The 20806-nt window shown below is 43.6% G+C and overlaps 3 protein-coding genes and 1 long non-coding RNA gene across 4 annotated transcripts in view; 2 read left to right on the top strand and 2 right to left on the bottom strand.

Annotated features, from left to right (window-relative positions):
- Window positions 1-7134: 7134 nt before the first annotated feature.
- On the bottom strand, window positions 7135-14560 carry elac2 (elaC ribonuclease Z 2). Its single transcript, XM_055052006.1, has 24 exons — window positions 14087-14560; window positions 13345-13395; window positions 13204-13274; window positions 12671-12735; window positions 12526-12583; window positions 12377-12445; window positions 12176-12283; window positions 11685-11740; window positions 11560-11618; window positions 11408-11480; window positions 11221-11333; window positions 11048-11146; window positions 10828-10966; window positions 10054-10139; window positions 9862-9971; window positions 9688-9784; window positions 9444-9582; window positions 9330-9368; window positions 9004-9113; window positions 8597-8696; window positions 8398-8518; window positions 7860-7938; window positions 7558-7702; window positions 7135-7482 (listed from the first exon to the last, which is right to left on the bottom strand). Exons 1-24 carry the CDS (start codon window positions 14398-14400, stop codon window positions 7264-7266), a joined length of 2520 nt encoding a protein of 839 aa, XP_054907981.1. The 5' UTR covers window positions 14401-14560; the 3' UTR covers window positions 7135-7263.
- Window positions 14215-18200, top strand: LOC129373892 (uncharacterized). The gene is made up of 4 exons (XR_008607412.1): window positions 14215-14301; window positions 15143-15295; window positions 16629-16756; window positions 18088-18200. It is a non-coding gene; the product is annotated as an uncharacterized LOC129373892 (long non-coding RNA).
- Window positions 15256-20806, bottom strand: part of LOC129373890 (germ cell-specific gene 1-like protein) — a 7420-nt gene continuing 1869 nt past the window's right edge. Inside the window, exons 2-5 of the mRNA XM_055052007.1 lie at window positions 19736-19783; window positions 18119-18271; window positions 17078-17189; window positions 15256-16928 (exon numbers count right to left, since the gene is read on the bottom strand). Coding sequence (XP_054907982.1) covers window positions 16622-16928; window positions 17078-17189; window positions 18119-18271; window positions 19736-19783 — 620 coding nt within the window. The 3' untranslated portion in view covers window positions 15256-16621. The remainder of the gene's footprint in view (window positions 16929-17077; window positions 17190-18118; window positions 18272-19735; window positions 19784-20806) is intronic.
- rcvrna (recoverin a) overlaps window positions 18209-20806 on the top strand; it is an 11274-nt gene continuing 8676 nt past the window's right edge. Inside the window, exon 1 of the mRNA XM_055052008.1 lies at window positions 18209-18650. The gene's annotated coding sequence lies outside the window, so the exon portion shown is untranslated. The remainder of the gene's footprint in view (window positions 18651-20806) is intronic.

Below are 20806 nucleotides of genomic sequence, written 5' to 3'. Positions count from 1 at the left end.
TCTGCTGCAGATCTCTGGAGAGCAAAAAGTTTGGCAGCCAGAAATTCTGCTGCTTCGCTCAAAACAGTCTGAAAAATAAAGACACAGCAACACAAAGGAACCCGAGCAGAACCAGAACCAGTCCTTCATTAACAAAGTAACCATCAGCTTAATTGGTAAAACAAAAGAAAACTGTTCAAATGACCAGATTCAGAAATCCTGATTTATACTGAATGCAGGAAACATATTAATAATTTCACAAGTTCAAATCCTGAACTGAAGTTTCTTTTGTTTTGCTTTTTTGCCCAGTTTTCCTGCTCAGTGGATAAAATGTGAGATCAAAGCTTCAGTTTCCTCTGCTGTCATGAATATCGGCTGGTTTCCAGAAGTGACCAGCAGAGCGTCAGAAATCGCTCCTGAAACAGGAAGTTCTGCTGAATGAGGCGTTTCAGAGAGAAGCAGAGAAACATCAGGTTTCTCTGATTCAGCTGGCAGCGTTTCTACTCCTGTCTTTTTATCATCGTTTGTGAAAACCAGGATTTTGATTTATAATTCACACCTCCAGTTGAAACGCCGCCAGAAGAAATCATGTTTCTGTTTTATGTATTTTCTGCCACCAGGACGCCCGGCTTGTTCAGGATGTTAATCTGAGTGCTGGAAACTCATCCTCCATGTCAGCTGCTAATGAAGTGAGAGAACGGTCCAGTCCAATCAAATGGACGTCAGCAGAGTGGAGGGAAGCCTGACGGCTCTGATTAGACTCTGGATGCATTAACAGGATTGTTTTCAGATAATAGTTTCCTCCTGAATGAAAACGCCGCGGTTGTTTGACTTGTGGGGAATTGCTTGAGGAAAGCAGGATGATGTTTTTAATGGTTTTTATTGGATCTGCGGTGACGGCTCGTCAGATCACCTGACAGCTGTTTCCTCTGCTCTCAGAATCCGAGCTTTGATATCCGGATGGAAGCACTGGAATCCTGATGGGACCATTTAAAACCCGTTTCTCATACAACGCTGAGCTGAATGAGGATTTTCATGTAAATGTGAGGCAGCGCGGCAGACGGAGGCCTCAGACAATCCGAACTCATGACGGGTCAGAACCGGGTCGAGTCGGAGCAGAGAGCAGACAGCTGGATGGTGCCAAGAAAAATATCTAATATATTAGTGATTAAAATGAATCCAATTAAAGTCTGTTATTGAAAAAGCAAATATCAGTACAAAGCAACATTTTTCACTTTAAATCCCTTTTCCTGCTACATTATTAGCAGAAAAACTAATAAATGTACAGTTTTTAATCCATGAATCAAAGTTCCAGCTGTGGATCAGGATGTGACAGGCTGTCATGTTTCTAATGCTGCAGTCAAGCTGAGCTCTGGACTGTTCATCATGACCCGATCCCGTCTCCAGCCGGTCCCACTTGTTCCTGTCAGGAACTTTAACCTTCAGCAGTGGAGTCTGGCTGCAGCGCTGCAGGTTTTACTGGTTGAGTCTTGGATGCTCTGGATCTGCTGGGAGGCTTCATGAATGATGGACTGAAGAGACTCTCCTCCCTCTGAAGCTTTTCCTTCCTGGTGTTTAGCGACACAAACCTTCTGATCAATAAAACTAAATCATCTGAAGTTCAGCTGTCTGTCTGATATTTTAAAGTTTCCATCATTTTCACTGACTTTCTGTTTCTCGTGTCATCTTCCTGCTGGTTTCAGTCGTACCTGTGAAACTTCCTCCTGGAAAAAGAGTTTCTGCAGAACGGTTCCCAGAGAGGATCCGTCTGGTCCGACTGCGGCTGGCAGGCGTCAGCCGTCTGGGCCGATGGCAGCGCCGCCGTCCATGACGCGCTGCTGCGAACTGTCACCGGACCAGATGGTTCATCAAGTCAACGCTGGAGAGGAAAAACAGACGAGAAGACAAACAAACAGAGTGTGGGCTTCCCTCTGACTCTGGGTTTGTTGCTCAGTAGTGCGGACGCTTCCTTCCAGAGCAGCCGATGTTTTATTCTGTTTCAGTCGGAGCGACGGAGCGCTGCTCTCCTCAGAGAAACACTTTGCTTCATTTTAATGATTTGGAGTGAAGCCATAGACAGTGAGCGCGTCGCCCCACAGGGAGGCTGGGATTCCCGGCCATTATGGGATCCAGCAGGAAGCGCAGGCCGGCAGCGTTCTGCTCCTTTAAACATGAATCTTTCAACGGTTCCCTGGAATCAAAGGCTTCTGATCTCGTCTTTCAGAAACTCACAAACACTGTATAAAAACGTTTCATCATCATCACTGCGTCCAATACAAACATCCTGAAGCTGAAACTATAATATTACAGAGAGAAACATGAAATGTTCAACACGTGAAACAGGAAACAACCAGCATTTCTATTGGTTCACAAGAAAAGAAGCAGTTTGATTGTTCAGCACAAAAATAACAGTTTGAAATCATATTTTGTTTTAAACAGAGAAAAGTTTTTTTTAACAATAATCCAGATTTGCGATAATAAATGCATGATGAGAATATTTCTAATTTGATCTCTATGTACAAACATGAGCTGATTTGAACAGTTGGTTGTTTTCAGATGATTTCTGTTTGACTTATTTCATAAAAACAGTTTGTCTGTTTGTGGTAAGGTAGTAGCAGCATCATGATGTGGGCTTTGTTAACATAATTTCACATAAAATTCATCAAACTTTTTGGAGTTGATGTTTGGCTTTGAATTCTTGTTTGAAATCGTTTTGTTAATATTTGTTCTGTTAGTTGAATAAATTGAATAAAAGTTCAAACTTCAGAGATGTTGTTGTATTCTGGATGTTGGTGTTCCCATCCAAGCAGAACCAGAACTATTTGCGGACCTGTGACACGTTAATAATGAAACCTGAATGCTGCAGATCTTCATGCTGATTCAGTTTTTCATGAGCAGCAGATTGACAGGATCTGCACTGAGTGGATTTCCACGGCCGTCCAGAGCTCAGCGTTGATCCGTCAGGCGTCCCGTAAAGGTCAGCCGTCCTGCCGGAGCCGCCGCTCTCAATTATTCACCTTCACCGTGGAAATCAATCCCAGAGCTGTCCGTATTTACAGGCAACATTTACTGTCTGATTAGAAGATAATCAACAAGTATAATGGATTTCACAAGGTGGAGCCTGAAGCGCAGCCAACTGGAGTTTAGTTCTGCAAGATGAATTATTTCCATCTGCTGATAATTATTTTAATAAAAGCCGTCATGTATCATCAGCGCCTAGAAAGTTAGAGTACGAAGGTTAAAGCCGAAGTTAAAGGACAACAAAAGTTTTCCAGCTGGAGAAACTCGTTTAGCTTCTGATTGGTGAAATGAAGCTGAGAGTTTCGATCTGCAGCAATAAAATAATCTCACAAGAAAATGTTCTAAAAACAGATTTTAATCTGAGTAGTAGTTAATCCACAAACTGAAAATCCTTGGCACTTGAATCGTTTTGAATTGGTTTGAATCGTTTTGAATCGTTTTGAATCGGTTTGAATCGTTTTGAATCGGTTTGAATCGGTTTGAATCGTTTTGAATCGGTTTGAATCGTTTTGAATCGTTTTGAATCGGTTTGAATCGTTTTGAATCGGTTTGAATCGTTTTGAATCGGTTTGAATCGGTTTGAATCTGTTTGAATCGGTTTGAATCGTTTTGAATCGTTTTGAATCGGTTTGAATCGTTTTGAATCGTTTTGAATCGGTTTGAATCGTTTTGAATCGGTTTGAATCGTTTTGAATCGGTTTGAATCGGTTTGAATCGTTTTGAATCGGTTTGAATCGGTTTGAATCGTTTTGAATCGTTTTGAATCGTTTTGAATCGTTTTGAATCGTTTTGAATTGGTTTGAATCGTTTTGAATCGGTTTGAATCGTTTTGAATCGTTTTGAATCGGTTTGAATCGTTTTGAATCGTTTTGAATCGTTTTGAATTGGTTTGAATCGCTGTTGATATTCTGTTTCTCTTAATGAATGAAGTGACTGAATAAGGCAGAAATGACCCATTTTCCTCACATCATTAAAATTCATTAAACTTTAATCTGATTGGCTTCCAATTTAAAGCTCGGCTGATTAATCACCTGCAGCTTCAACATGGAGAGAAACTCCATTCTCTGACAAGCGCCGCCATGGCAACCAGGCAGGGCCAATCGCATCGCAGCGACGAGAGGATGGGATTTTTAAAAACCTGCCGCACTATGAAGCAGAGCCTGCGCTTCACTTCCTCCAACAAAACAGTCACATGCAGCTTCAGCGCTGGCCAGAATCTAAATGTTTAGTTTATTCTTAAATGATTCTCCACAGGTCAAAGGTGAAAGAAAACTTTGGTTTTAGTGAATAAAACAAGAAAATCCCTGACTGATCAAGACTCATAATAATCCCATGATTATGACTCATAAACTCAAAACCATGTTTGTGGTTTCGAGTTTTTAGTTCTCTTCCCTAAACAGGCCGATACTGAGGACTAGTTTGGTTTTATCTCCAGGTGCCAATCACACCTGTAATCCAGAGAGATTACAAGTCCTTTTATTTTCTGCTTCTTGTTTTTAGTTTATATTTTGCCTTCAGCATCATGATAAATCTGTTTTCATGAGTGTAATCAGCTGCAGCATCAGGCCTGAGTTTCTGCACAGGAAGCCGTTTAGCTCCAGGTGCGGCGCGGCGGATGAACTCAGAGGAAAGGTCTGGGCTTTGTGTTGATGAGCAGAGGGAGTCCTGCAGCCTGATGGGGTCACAGCGATAGCTGCAGCAACGCTCACATCACCCACACCATCCGAAGGCAACAGAATATTCATTAAACCTCCACAATAAGACAGAATTTAATCTTCCAATTTAATTATAAGGTCGGCGCTCAGGAAGGCTTTGGTCTAGATTCTGTTCCCTGGGAGATTGGCCCTCTTTCCCCGAATGAGACAGAGCATGGTTTCCTCCAGCAGGAGCAGACCTGCCGCCGCTGCTGCTTTTGTTCCTGCAGGAGGAAGAATGAGCTGGAAACAGGAAGTGTGACCATTACAGCCCTGTTACTGAGAAAACAGGCAGAACCCCAGAACACAGGGGGAGACATGACTCTCTGAGCACGCCGCCGCGCCGCTAATGGCTCTCACCAAACCTGTCCTGCTTCCTGTGTGGTGAACTCGACTCTGCAGCTCAGAAAACATTCTGTCTGCCCTTCCAGCAGCGAGTGGAGGCTGCGTTTTTACATTTACAAGCTTTTCAAATCATCAAACCAGAGTAAATACAGAATCACTTTTTAACAACGTGTTAGCTTAGCTAGCAGCTAGGCATTAGCGTAGCTATGGAGGAATCCAGCTAGCAGCTAGGCATTAGCGTAGCTCTGGAGGAATCCAGCTAGCAGCTAGGCATTAGCGTAGCTCTGGAGGAATCCAGCTAGCAGCTAGGCGTTAGCGTAGCTCTGGAGGAACCCTGGACCGAAGTAGAAATCCTTTATTTACTGTATGGATCACAAACTATAACCAAGTAAAGCAGCTGTCACTCAAACTACCAATTTTTAGAGAATTTGCAATAAAATCAGAAAAAATGTGGAGATTTGTTGATTGTGTATGAATTGTACTGATTTGTGGAAAAACTGGAGGGACTGATTGATGTGATTTGGAGTCTGGAGGGCCACATAGAAAGCTGCGGCGGCCCTGATTTGGCCCCCGGGCCTCGAGTTTGAAACATGTGAGTTATGTAATGAAAGCCAGATTTGTTTTCTTCTGAAACTATGCAGAATCATCAACAGACAGAAAAGGACAAGCTGATGGTTCTCCAGAATCTCTTCCAGCTGCCCCAGATCACCACACTGCCACTGCCGTGTCTGACTGTACAAATATTAATTTCAGTCACCAGGACTCATCAATGTGGAATTCTTATCTTTATCTTCCGTGAAATGCTTCATTCGTGTTCATGTAATCTGAAAAGTTACATTGAAGATTCGGTTTCAATGTCGTGACCAAGAAAAATGAATCTGAAGGAAAATGAAGTTAAATCCTTGAAACGTTTGATGATCTGTGAGGAAACTTCGCCCTCTGCTGGAAAAAGGTCTGAATGCCACAAAGTTCATCTTCAAACAGAAATACTGTGAAAAAGTTCAATGTTTTTATCCTTAATATCAGAAAGTGAAACTTGTATATTATGCAGATTAATTAGTGAATAATTATAAACATTTTTTTAGAGCTCAGAATGCCATGGTTGTGAATAGTGTTTATTTCTGTGCAGTCAGTTCTCGGTCTGGGCTCCTTTTGCATGAATTACTGCGTCAATGCACCGCGGTGCGGAGAGCAACATGAAGAAACTCCTCTTCCTCCTCCAGAAGTTTCTCTTTAATCCTAAATGTTTTTCAGATCCATGGAAAACTGGAAGCTTTTCCACGCCTGCATTAATTTACAAACTTCAAATTAAGTAACAATATTTAAAATATGGTGATGACTTCACAAAATGCATTGTCTTTTGTTTGATTTTTTTAATTTGTGGCTCACAAAGTCCTAATTATGTGCAGCTGAACATCAGATTCAGGTTTTTTCTCCATCTTGTTTCTGTTCTGATGAAACAATCAGAGAAACTGATTCCAGGCGCTGAGGATCCGAAGCTGCGGCTGGATTCGCTTTATGAAGGAAAGATAATGTGGAAAATCCATCGTGTGTAGATTCACTACAAATAAAAATATTTTATGATTAGAGGAGTAATTGACAACTGGAATTGTATCAGTCGCCTGCAGAAATGAACCGCTCAAAAACAACCAACCAGAGCCAGGGGGCGGGGCTTACTGCTGTCAATCAGCATGATTGACAGCAAGTTTTAATAATGAAGTTTCTAAAAGTTAGACTGAAGCTTTGAACCCGAGAACTTCCAGTATTTTTTGATTTCTAACGTCTGATTTTATCATCTCTGAAAAATTATTTTTGATTAATTTGAAGCTTTTCTCTCATAATTTACTGACTTTACAAAGTCACAATATTTATTATTGGATGGAATTTAATGCGTTTGAACATTGAATACCATCCAGGTTTCCTAAGAAAAACGTATTAATTTCATTAATCTAGAAAATTCAGAGCATTTTCATAATTTTACTCCTTATTCCATTTTTTTGTTTGTTATCATTTCTATCATTTTCTCTCTCATAGCTCAAATTCATAAAAGCATTTATTTTAGGTTGCCGATGTGACAGTAACTGTCCGGAGCAGGTTGGTGTGAAGATTTTTATTCTGTTCAACAAAAATCAAACTATTTTCACAGCAAAACCAGGAAACTTATTTCTGCGGTAAATAAAAGTGTCTCATAAATAAAATAATAGTTTCTGTTCTTGCAGAGGAATCAGTTGGACTTCAGCCTCTTTGAGCCGTCGCTGTGCAGCGGCGCCCCCTGCTGGCCTCTCTTTGCTCCGGCCTGCACCGCCTGGCTGCAGCCTTCTCCTCTGGAGCTCCTCCGCTCCCGCCGCTCCTGCCGCTCCTCCAGCTCCTCCAGCTCCTCAGCAAACAGCGTCTTCAGAGCAGCAGTGAGTTTAGGGAGAGTTTTAAAGTCTCTGAAGCAAATCTGGAAGAAAGAAGTCACCTTTAAAACCAGAGTTTATGTCAAGTTTTACTTCTGCGTGTCGTAGGAGAGTCTTACTTTCATGTGGTCGAAGGAAATTCCCACTTTGTCACTGAAGTCTTCACTGAAGACCGGGATCTTGGCGTAGCGTTGGCTGAAGTGGTTCAACATGATGAAGTCAGCGTTCATCTTCATGCCGACGCCGATGGCCTGCGAGGTCGTGCTACCGGAAAACAAATCGATTTAAAGTCATTCTATTAGAACTTTCAAGAACCAGAAAACACAAATTTATATTTATAGTTCTACAAAAACTGTCACAAAAAGCAGAAGAATGTGAAAAACTCCAGAGGAGAAGAGAAACGATCAGCTCTCCGTCTCACCTGTGTCGTTTCTCCACAGCTTCCTCCAGCAGTTTGTCCTCCAGCGTGGCTTCATGGATCAGCAGCGTCGCTTCATTTCCTGGAAAAATCCCCAAAAACGTTTAACCCTTCGTTCCCAGAGGACCGGCGGCGTCCCAGGCACGACTGGGAACAGACGGCCAGTAAAGGAAGACCTACTGGGCGCCAGTGGAAGGAGCTTCTAATGAACTGAAACATGAAACAATGAATTCTTTTCTCAGACGTTTTAAAGCCATAATGAATGGAAAATAAGATCATTTTCCAGAGAAACGTATAAACTTTATGCAGCCTGGGAACCTTAGCAGCTAGTTAGCGGTAGCTTCAACCGCCTGGAGCCACAGTCAGCAGAGCCATGAAGAACAAATTAAAGAACTTTTTTAGTGAACTGAAGGTTTCCAGGTCTTATTCTGTCAGGACGACCGGTCCGGTCCGCGTCCGGTCCGTGGTCAGTCCGGTCCGGTCCGGTCCGCGGTCAGTCCGGTCCGTGGTCAGTCCGGTCCGGTCTGCGCTGGTCGCTCACCGATGTGGACGAAGGCGTCGCAGGGCATGGTGTCTCCAGAGAAAGCCAGTTTCCAGCCAGACTGGTGCACAAAGCTGCAGGCGAAGGCGTTCCGGCAGTGGTGGACCAGGCAGGTCCGAAACTGAGACACAGAGCGTCGAATTAACAGAACCAATCAAAAACAGAGAGAGGAACGGAGCGGGCCGACGGCGCCGCAGACCTGCTGCAGGTTGGTCAACTTCAGCATGGACTGGAACGACGAATCAGGCTTCAGCTTGGAAACATCAACATCATCACACAGACTCCTGCTGGGGATGTGGCTGAAAACCACAGAAGAAGAAACAGCAGTTCAGCTTTAGTGACCCGCCTTCATTTACAGGAGACGAAGGAAAAATAACGGTTTGATAAACGGAAGGATTATCATCCTAATCTGGAGAAAAGTTTAATCATATTTCAGACTGTAAGGAAGAAAAAGTTATTAGGAATTAATGATTGAATGATTGAGACATGATGAGTCATGAATCAATCATGATGAGCCGGTTCTGTTCCTGCTGAGCCCGGCTGGCTGCATGCAGAGCAGACGTTTCTGATGAAACTGAAGCTTTGAGCTGCAGCAGGTTGACGAACCTGAAGTGATGCAGGATTTCCTCACAGAAGTCGTGGTACTGACCGAGCCAGGCCAGGATCTGGACCGGAGCCACCAGGTAGACGGGGCTGAAGGGGATTCCCAGGCTGGCCTGGAGGCGCACACAAACAAACGAAAGTCATAAATCTGAACCAGTGCAGCAATAAAACCACCAAAAGCTTCAGAAAATACAACAAATTAAGAGTTAGACTGAATAGATCAGTCATGACTGACCCCTGATCTACAATTATTTTCAATGATCAGAACTGATACAGATATTGATATAGAGAAACCCCAGTCGCCATGCCAGCATGCCGAGCTAACGTACCAGCGCGCGTCGCCTCTGCTGCAGCAGCTTTATCAGGCCCTGAGAGGAACAGGAAGTCAGGGTTAGCACGCGGCTCTGCTAACGCTCACCTCCAGGTGGCGCCATGGTTCTCACCGTGTGATGGTCGGCATGGAGATGGGAGATGAAGACAGTGGAGATCCGGGACAGCGCCTGGTCCACGGCCTCGCCGTAGTGTGTGCAGAGCTGACTGAACGTTCCCTCGCCGCAGTCCAGCAGCAGCGACTGACTGGAGCTACACACACACACACACACACACACACACACACACACACACACACACACAGCTGAACACACACAGCTGAACACACACGCTGCGTTCATCTCCAGGTTCTCCTACCTGATGTTGACCAACGTTCCGCTGACGTTCCTGGTCTTCATGGGGATCGCCGACCCAGTTCCCAGAAACACAACGTGTGGGAACCCGTCAGCCGGACCTGCAGCAGGAAGCAGACTCCACTTCAGAACCAAACTCTGAATTTATCCATCCAACCTGATCCGACTCTGGACCCACCAGAATCGTCTGGACAGGCCGTCCGGCACTTCTCCACTTCCTCCAGGAAGTTTGGGATCTCAGAAGCTTCTTTCACAAAGTCCTCGGTGCTGCAGGAGGGAACGGCGTCTCTGAACATGAGACAGAATGAAAACGGAGTCAAATCAAATATCCCATCAACGCTGCGGACAAAAATGAGCAACGGGAGAAAACCTCTGCCACTCCATGATGGGTCGCAGCTGGAACTTCAGCAGACACTCGGCTCGGACGTTCGGAACGTGCAGAGCCGCCTGCAGCTCCTGAACATAAAATAAAATGAAATAACTGATTTTGTTCCTGTTGTGTGAAAAAGAAACACATGGATTCAGAAACTCCAACGATTAAAATGTTTGTTCTGGTCGATTCAGCTGCTCTCATTTCTGAACCTTTTGCCAAAAAAAATTCAGAAAAACAAACAAAAGCAGCAAAAACAAAACAAACCTGCTGAGAACAATGAAATATTAATAAATCAGATTAATTTGTGCCTAAAACATTCACTTCCTCTTCCTGGCCTTCACAGAATTCAATTTCTGATCTTTGATCTTTAGATTTCTATTTAATTTCTAATTGATGTAGACGGAGGAGGCTGGAGGAAAGAAATGATCAGATCATTTAATATTTAAAAACTAGACAGAGAGAAAATATATGATTATGTGCAAAGTCTGACATTTTAAAGAGTAAAATGAAAAATAAACTAAACAAGTTTACAGTATATTAAGGTAAAAAACAAACAAATTATTTAAATATGGATTTTTTATGTAAATTGACAGCAGGAAGAAAAACTGAAGCAACATGATGCTGATGGGATCTTAGTAAACAGGAAGCAGGAAACTGTAAACAGGAAACAGGAAGCTGTAAACAGGAAACAGGAAGCTGTAAACAGGAAACAGTAAACAGAAAGCTGTAAACAGGAAACAGAAAGCTGTAAACAGGAAACAGGAAGTGTACCGTTGTTCTGGCGGCTCTCAGCGGGGGGAAGATATCTGGGTGGATCATGTTGAGCTGCGTCTGGATCTTGTGGCTCCGGACGTGGTGGACGGTGCTGACGTGTTCATTGAGGATCAGATGTTCTGTTGACGACGGGAACCTGAAAAACCCGGAGTGGACTCAGACCTTCTGGACTCCACCTGAAACAAGGCGGTCCGGTTCTGAACCGCGACGGTCCCACCTCTCCATCCACTCTTTGTACTGATCCGTCTTCAGGATGGACTCAGGAGTCATGTGGACCACCAGCGCGGCCGGATTCTCCGATCCGCCATCCTGGAACCTGGAAGGAGCAGAGACCGGTCAGCGCCGGACGGCTGCAGCCGCCCTGAGCTCATCTGGCTGGACGACGGTTACCGTCTGAGCTGCTGGCTGCTGCACAGCGCTGGGAGGAACTCCTCAGACGGACACTCCAGCACCAGGAAGACGGGCCCCGGGTCAGTGGGGGTGCAGACCTGCTCCGGCCGGATCTGTGAGGCGAAGCAAAGCGTCAGGCGGCGCTTTGGAGATGTAATCTGATTACTGCCAGGCAAACAGACTGCACCTCTTTTCCATCATGCATGACGGTTTCTCCGTTTTTCAGAGCCCTGATGAGCGGGCCGATCTCTGATGTTCCTCTGCAGAGACATTTTAGGAAGAAATCAGCGAAATCGGGACGGTTTGGGTCAGACGTCAAATCATGAGGCGCTGACTCACACCGGCAGACCCAGATCTTTGGCTTTAGTCACCAAGAAGTTCCCTTTCTTAGGATGAAGCTGCAGGAGAGAAAAGGACGTCAGAAACAAACTCCAACATAAAGACCTTGGTTTTCTGGTGCTGACCTTGCAGACAAAGGCGATCACCAGGGAGGAGTCTCTGCCTGCTGCGCTTCTGTCACCTGGAAAACAATTCAGACCAGAAATTGAACAGGAACAGTTCATTCACACCTATTCTGTTCAGTCCACTCATATCCAACTACAGTCCATTTGTCTAGTCAAAGTCCGGTAAGATAAGAATGCTAACCGACCTCTAACCTCTGGTACTCCAAACCTCAGAGTGGGTTCAGTTGAAGTGAACGCTGGTTCTGTTTGTGAGCACCAAGTGGACCAGAGGTCGCTCCAAAAGCAGGAAGTGGACTACATCGCAGGGAATTCTGGGTAAATACAAGCTAATGTGCTAGCCTAGCGCTAGCAGCAGAAACTGCTCGTGGTCTTTAGCCAAAGACTAAAGAGACACTGAGAGGCATGGTGGTGGCAGTGTGATCCTGAGGCTTCCTGGTTAAAACTCTTACAGATCCAGTTCTGATGGAGCTGAGCTGAAGCAGCCGTCTCACCTGATTCTTCTTCTCTGGTTTTGCGCTGCGGTCCGTCTCTCTTTGGCGATCTGCTGCTGCTTCTGCCAGCCTGCGGTGAGTTTCTTCCTCTGTCTATTCCTGAATTGGCTACAAAAAACATAAAAACCAGATGAAAATATCAATGCTTTTGAAAGACAAACTCTGAGGAAATAATAATAATAAAAAATCATTTGAATTTACCAAATATGGGCACCTGGTACACAGTCATGGTTTCATCTTTGTGCATCTCCTCAGTGTACGGTCGAACAACTGAGAGGACATCACATCATGAACAACCTCACCAAAAACACAACATGACATTACATTACACTCAGAGACATCCGGCCTACACAGCTTCATCTCCTCCAGAGGCCCAGAGAAGGACTTTATGGCATGCAGGTAGTTCTTCTGAAACATGAACAGATGCAGGACAGAACGTCAGTCTCTCCATGAAACCCAAAGCAGCCACCTGTGAAATGTTCTGCAGTTTCTCACCAGCTGTGGAGGTCCAGAGACGACACACTCAGGGACGCCCGTGTCCTTTAGGGTTAATATCATCCCTGCAATGCAGATTCAGAAAATACAAATATATTATTAATAACAGTCACAAAAAATACATGCAACTAGCAATGACATAAAAAACAGATTTATATTTGAAATGACTCCATTATTAGTATCAATATCCACAAAACAAAGTCTGCTGATTGATTCATTTTGCTTGCAATTATTGCAACAGACGATAATATTATTGTTTTGAGACTATTTTCAACTGATATATTGAAATAATAATGAAAGTTTTCCCTTTCAAAGACCAATAACCTTTAACTATGTGAAGAACACTTTAAGTTTCCAAAATGAAGCAAAAATAAAAACCATAAATAAAATGGATTATGACGTTCTCAAATATCAGAGTGGAAATTCACAATCACTTCTCTGTGGAAACTGTTGAGTTTCTCTGATTCATAACATTTTGTAAAGAAACCCCAGTCTCTAGCATGAGAGCGTGATTTTAGATGTTGACCTCTGACCTGACAGGCCTCCCACATTGTCCCAGCTCAGTCGGGTCAGGAAGATGTTGTCCAGCCGCGCCGCCTTCAGCCTGCGGGTGAAACAGATCCATGTTAGCGCCGTTAGCTCAGCCAGCAGCCGGAGACAAAGGCGCAGCTTACTTGTGTTCCTGCATGAGTCTCTGGGTTCCTTCTCCACAGTTGAACAGGTACCTGCAGCACAGAGACTGAAAGATTTTAACCCTACAGACTGGAGCCTTCTAAAATAGTAAAACAGACTATCCAATGCAGTTTGTGTATTACAGTTCATTTAACGGAAGCTACTGATGTGGATCTTTGAAGTTCTGCCATAAAATCCAGAACAATCATGTGATTTGCTTTAATATATATTTTACTGTAATTCCCAACTTAAACGTAAATAGTTCTCAGTTAGTTTGATCCAGTAACGTTTTAGAGAAGTCTCCTATTAAAGGGCTGCACAGTTGCTACAGGTGTTGCTTTGCTGCAAGAAGGTTGTGGGTTTGAATCCCAGTGTGCCTGACTGCACTCAGTCCAAAAACATGACCGTTCGATCACTATCACTTTACAACAGATGTATTTGTTGAAGTCTTTAAATTCAAAATGAGCATAAAGTGAAATCAGTAAACCCATTATGCTCTTTTTTCACTGATTTATTAATTGCAATGTTTGATCATTTGAAGAACGGTCACTTTGTGGCTCAAAATGTGGAAAAAGGATCTGAAATCCTAAAGAAACCCTGCCAAATGAGTAACGTTCACTGGCTGTATGTAAACTACCATCTCCGGGTAATTGATGAGGGAAACGTGAGCGTATTCTTCTTTAATTGACGTACTTAAACTGAAACAAGATCTTTTATCTAATATGAAGTACGTGAAGCGCCTACCTGTTGTACTCGGAGAAGACGTAAAGCGACGCGGTGTTGTCCCTGCTTCCCGCACCGACCACCTGAACGTACACGTTGGACGGTCCGTGAACGTCTCCCCGCTTGTCTTTGCTCTCCTTGATCTTCTGCCAGCGGAGCTTCTGCTTCTGCGGCCTCGTCGCTGAGAACTGGTTCCCAGAGATCGCCATTGACCGGACAAAGTGGGAAACAGTCCGGTAAGGAGAATAATCGCAGCGTGGGGCCGTCGCAGCGGCAGTTACAGCTCTGCCGTTCACAACCAGAAGCCTGCAGAGCCTCACATGGGAGCTATTCATGCTAAATGTTCAGCTAATCATCAGAATGTCCGAGGCAGGCGGTGTTTACGAGCCCAAACTCCTCCGCTAACAGTCCTGACACATTTAGCATTTAGCACATTTAGTCCACACTTTCAGCCTCCTTCACCGGACGTTGAATGTTCCACACATGCGACCTCTCTTCCGGCAAGTGATGAACGTCATCAACAAGTTCCCAGTTCTTAACGCTGATTGGTTACCGGCAGTCATTGACAGGTCTTTGGGCCAATCAGAGCGAGTTTCCCACAGAAGAGGCGGGACTAGATATTGTGTGAATAACAACGTTTTTAGCTCTTACTGAAAAGCTCTTAACCTACATGTTCAATATTAAGCGAGATTCATTTGAATGCAAACATTTTAAGGCACAAGATTTGCATTTATTCACTGAAACTTATTTGAAAATATTACATTGAAAATTTGTTTTTATTTTAAAGTTTGTATCCAGTGGTGTATTGTTTTTCCTAACAATCACACAATGACTATTAAAACAGATGAGAATTTAAGTATACATTTAAATGTACAGTTTTTTGTATAAGTGATAAACTAAAGCGAGTTTAATTTTTTACAGAAAAGTCAGTCTTATTTTTTTGAAAACTTTGATGGATGGATGCTATGAGCCAGGCGTTTAGGTCTGAAAATACAGGTACTTTTTCCATAATGTGTGTTTTTTTTCTTTTGCATACATATTCATGCATGCATCATCTGCACCCACCTGTCCATGCAGGGCTGCGTGTGTCTGGAAGATGCTCCAGTCGGAAACATGAGCCACTGAAACCATCGACATGAAAGGAGGATCTGAATAACCACAGATGTTTTCTTCTTCAGTGGCCTCTGCAGCTTGATGCTTCATCATTTAAATAATATATTTATAAAAAACGTGAGTCTGATTTAACATTTCATATATTTGTCCCTCTTCGTGCTTCCCAAGCATAATGAAAACAGTATTATGTGAGTTGATCAGCGTGGAATCGTGTCATGGCTGATAACCGAAGATCAGCAGGCGTACTGTAACCTGGATTGTTTCCATCCAGTGGGATTAAATGTGCCGGGCAGCAGCTGCTCCATCAGAAACAGATGAAAAGAGGAACCAAACGGTCACAGATCGGCTGCTGTTAACACACTGCAATTGGATTTTCTCTGCTGCTTTTTCAGCTGGTTGAAGAGCTTAAACTCGTGAATAAAGCAGTTCTGCTTTATTCACGTCTGCTTACCAAAAGCAAAGGTGGCCTCTTCTCTCTCGTTTCAATTTATTGAGGATTTTCTATAATCCAAATAAAACATACATTCATCTAAATCAGGGGTGCTCAAAGTATTGCTTTGGCCCTCACACTGAAACGTTTGCACATTATTGATGTAAATCTTTGGTGCTGAATGTCTTTTAACTTGACTAGTTAAAGGCTGACTAGTAATCCAGATTGGTAATCCAGACTGAATGAAGCCAGTAGCTTCTGTTTGTCATTGGACTGACAGCCGGAGCATCAAAGAGCCTGATGCCCTTTGACTCGATGCTCCAGGTCAAAGGGCATCACCTCATCCTGAAACCGTAAGATGTGGAAGAAGATCCATCCATCAGAGACTCAGCCTTGTTGTTCAGGAACAACTGAGGTTTAAAATTCACTTCAGTTTGTTTATGTGTCTCTGATTCAGATCAACCAGCTGCTGTTGATTCTTATAAAACTGTTTCTGACTGAACAGATTTTTTTTATGCAGCTGTTTTTATAACCCAACGTTTCTCCGAACCTAAATTGGTGAAATTGGTGAAATCCTTTTCCACTCTGCGGAGGAACTCTGAGAAGCTCGGGGATGTTTGGTGTTATAAAAATCCATCACTCACATCTTACACTTTTCTTTTATTCACATCTTCAAGTGTGAATTAGAACAGCAGCAGGAACCAAGCAGAAGCGGCTCAGTTCCTGCAGCTTTGTCTCTGTCCAGGAACTGACAGGTTGATCCAGAGTTAGTGACTGATTCCTGCTTCCAGCTTTCACTCCGGACAGGCGCTTCTCTTCCAGGATCACTGCTCCGCTCTGTGCTTCTCTCACTCATTCCAGTTTAATGCATCTTGGATGCAAGAAGGCAGATTCAGCTCAGGTCAAAGCAGGAGGGTGTTGCCTTGGTCCCAGAATATAAACATGGTTTTAACTCTGCAGATGCAGATCGGATGTGAAGCTGGGAGTATTCTCCTCCTAAGTATTCTCCTCCTTCAGCAGTACGCCTCCACCTGCTGCTCCAGCGGATGCTCCACCTCCTCAAACACGTACGGCGCTCCGGTGGAAGGCTTGTGGCCGTTTACCAGCGGTTCTGGCAGAACCTCCGGGTCGGCTGGAGCTGCAGTCAGGTACATGTTCCACACCTGCTCAGGCAGACCCAGCTCCATCATCTTCTGCTTGATCAGCAGGTTCTTCTCGATGTTGTGCCGCTTGTATTTAAACTCTATGATGGTCTTGGTGTATCTGTTCAGGGTTGTGACTGCAGAGCCCATGCAGGTGCCAAACGAGCACCAGGCTAAGCTGCAAAGAATACAGTTATTCAGTTTAAATACAATGCAGCTTTTTAACTTTTCATCTCATTTCACAACTCAAAACTGGATCTCAACTCGTTTCTTTCTCCATAAAATTAGATTCTGTTTGAATTTTTAAGCTTTTGATAAAGTTCTTACGCGTAAGACCAGCTGTAGTCCCAAGTTTTTGGCCTCCAGTCTTCAGGTCCCATAGAGACGGAAAGATGGAATATGGTGGTGAACATCATGTGGGCGACCATCCCACAAAGGCCTGTGAGCAGAGCAGAGGTCAAAACGCTCCAGTGTGTTTTTAAAGGCAGTTAAGACAAGCTGTAGTTTTTACAGTGTTTAGACACTTTTTAAAATCTCATTTCAAGAGTCTTAGTTTGGTTTCAGCATCTGTTAGGTAGAAACAGCCGCTCACATTCACAGACAGATTATAACGAAATTTTATTTATTTTTGTAACTTTTGGTGAAACCAGGAAATCATGTCTAATGAGGCAGAGGGGCGAGGTGAACGCAGACTCAGTGTCTGTGCAGCAGCTTTTTCTGGGATTAACAGAACAACAGGGCGGGGGAGGGGGGTCCTCTGGGCGGATCTGGGAACTGCCCAAACCGTTGCCTCGGTTCCAATCGGATTACTCCACAAACCAGCAAATCCTCCGAGGCAGCGAGTGGCTGCAGATCAGTCAGCTGCTCTGATGCTTGACTGCAGCGTTCGGCACATTCAGCCTGGCTGACCTGCTGCCCTGCTGCTGCTGCCACTGCTGCAGCCGCCGCTGCTGCAGCCACCGCTGCTGCTGCAGCTGCAGCCACCGCTGCTGCAGCCACTGCAAATTGAGAGGTTTCAAACTGGACCGACAGAAACACGCTGTGCATGTTTGTTTATGGCAGAATAAAAGCTAGAAAATCTGAGCTACGTCTGCTGGACTGACTCAGAGAAACATTCAGCTTTTCTTCTGCCTTGAACGCAGCATCTCTGCGAATCCTGTTCAGTTGGAAAGTCTGAAACGCTGGAGATGCAGTCGGCCTGATCCGTCCGTGTCTCTACCTGTTCAGACTGAAACGTGTCAATTTGAGAAACTGTCTAACAAATGTGAATGTTCATTCACACATTATTAAACACATTTGTTAATTATGTTGCACACTTGCAAATCTCTCCGTTTTAGGCCTGATGTAGCTCCAGAGTTGTGCTGTTACCTGAGAGGGCGGTGCACATGGCGGCGAAGGCACTGAGTTTCAGCTTGTTCATGACGCTGAAGCAGCGGCTCTGCTCCAGAACCATCAGAACCCCACCCACGAAGAGCAGAGCCAGGTACAGGCTCTCTGCAACCACACACAGCCACAGCACGCCTGGACAGGGCAGAGGTCAGAGGTCAGCAACCACACACAGCCACAGCACGCCTGGACAGGGCAGAGGTCAGAGGTCAGCAACCACACACAGCCACAGCACGCCTGGACAGGGCAGAGGTCAGAGGTCAGCAACCACACACAGCCACAGCACGCCTGGACAGGGCAGAGGTCAGAGGTCAGCAACCACACACAGCCACAGCACGCCTGGACAGGGCAGAGGTCAGAGGTCAGCAACCACACACAGCCACAGCACGCCTGGACAGGGCAGAGGTCAGAGGTCAGCAACCACACACAGCCACAGCACGCCTGGACAGGGCAGAGGTCAGAGGTCAGCAACCACACACAGCCACAGCACGCCTGGAGAGGGCAGAGGTCAGAGGTCAGCAACCACACACAGCCACAGCACGCCTGGACAGGGCAGAGGTCAGAGGTCAGCAACCACACAGCCACAGCACGCATGGACAGGGCAGAGGTCAGAGGTCAGACAATCCCCTAACATCACATCTGGATCAATTTACACTCCAATAATCAGCATCAGGACAAAAACTGATTATTCTAAAACTTAAGGAGCTTCAAGTCATTTCAATAAATCAGTTAAAAAATCAAATGTTGATCTAATAATTCTTGACTCATTGCATGAGGAAGGCATCAACAGGGCGTTGCTGGTTGGTCACTGTGCTGCATATAGCATATTGACAGAATGTTGAGTGGAAGGAAAAAGTGTCTGGAACCACATCAGCAAACAGCAGGGAGCATTGTGGGCAGGCCATCAGCTTTCCACGTTGTTTTCCAAGAAATCTCTCATCACATCCAAACTTTATTCCTGTAACGTCGTAAAGCTGAAAGTCGTCATGCGACACATTAAGCTTCTTTTTAACTCTGTAATTTCAAAGTGAAATCATTTATTTTCTTATCATTTCTACAATAAACTTGAGTTTTTAATGACAAACAAATGAGTGATTCTGTAGCGACGGGATATAAAAATATGTAAATTACTGAATATTTGAAAACAGTTTAAACATTTTCACACAGTGTTTGGGTCAGTAATTCTATATTTTGCTGGCCTAGAAAATGTTTCTGTCTACAACAGTGAAATATGAGTCATTTTTTATTTGAAAACAGGATTTAAGAATAAATTCACCAAAAGCTGCTTTTGGCTAAAAGATATTTAGGAATAAAAAATGAAATAAACATAAAAAAAAGTCCAATTTTGCATTAATTGCTGTCAAGGACCAGGCATTTATTTAAATGCACCAGACTTTGAACCCTCTACACCAGCAGTGTAGAGGGTTCAGTGATGCTAAACTTTAAATAGGCCGTTTGGTCTCTGTGTGGTTTGTAGAAGTTAATCTACAAACCAGGAAGTTTTATTCTTCCAAAGAAATTTAGTTTTTTCTGACAATAAACCCAAATTATTAAATGTTTCCTAAGAAAAATAAACTTTTGAATCATAAATTTACCAACCTCTTTGATGTTCAGGTGCAATCTCTGCAAAACTTCGACAATCAAATCCTGTGAAATAAAAGAATAAAAACATAAAAAACTGAAACTTTCAGACAGATAATCATTATGACATACCATGTTTTATATATTACTGTTTTAATACTATGTTTATACTCAATTTAATACTAAATTGTGTCTAAATTTTCTTTTGAAAAATGATAAATATAATTATCTGTACAGAAGCAACTTTTTCATATTTTCTTTAATAAAATGGAGAAAAGCTTTGAAAACCAATCAGGTGCTTCATGAAAAATGATCCCAAAACGATTCATTGGTGGACGACAGAAATAATCTGCTTCTTCAGATTATTTTCTTCTCCAAAATGGAAATAAAAGGATAAAAATAGAAACTAAAGTCGAGTGAAAGTTGTTTCTGCTGCATTTAAAAGTGAAAAATCCTGAAGCAGCTCCGGCTCTGAGCGAGTTCTGCTGCTTCAGGTCGGGCGAAACTCCAACTGTTTGTCTGCAGCTGAACCAGAGGTGAAAGGTCAAACTGAGTGGAAGGAAGGTGCTCTGGAACAGAGAGAAGTTTATTTCCAATCATTTCAACGCATCTTTAGTCAGGAGCTTCTTCAGAACCACTGTTACACTGACCTCTACAGGAGAGCCATCTTAGCTTCATCGATGAAGGATTTTTGAATTGAACTGATTCAACATGATAATTATCATTTTAAATCTCATGTCCAGTACTTATCCTCGTCTCTGACGTCGATTAGCAAATCTAAACAAACTTTTCTTTTATGTTTTCACTTGTCTGATAATCAGTGACGTGTATATTTTGTATGTTTTATGTTTTTTATGTAGTTCGTGTTTGGAAATATTGGCTTTAAATAATTTGCTATCGAACAAACTCACAGCTAAAGTCACTTTTCTAAATCATCCCACATTTGTGAAACATGGTCAGATAAAGATCTGTGTCTGGTTCAAAGAAAACGATTCAGCTGCAGTTTTCATTTTGATGTTGCATTTTAACACAGATGGAAAGAAGATGCTGTTAAATCCAATCTGGTTATGAAACAGTCCAATCAGATGG

The sequence above is a fragment of the Poeciliopsis prolifica genome, unplaced genomic scaffold (genome assembly GCF_027474105.1).
Source record: "Poeciliopsis prolifica strain line A6 unplaced genomic scaffold, Auburn_PproV2 SCAFFOLD034, whole genome shotgun sequence".
Taxonomy (NCBI): Eukaryota; Metazoa; Chordata; class Actinopteri; order Cyprinodontiformes; family Poeciliidae; genus Poeciliopsis; species Poeciliopsis prolifica.
This window is presented reverse-complemented; position numbering and strand designations above follow the sequence as displayed.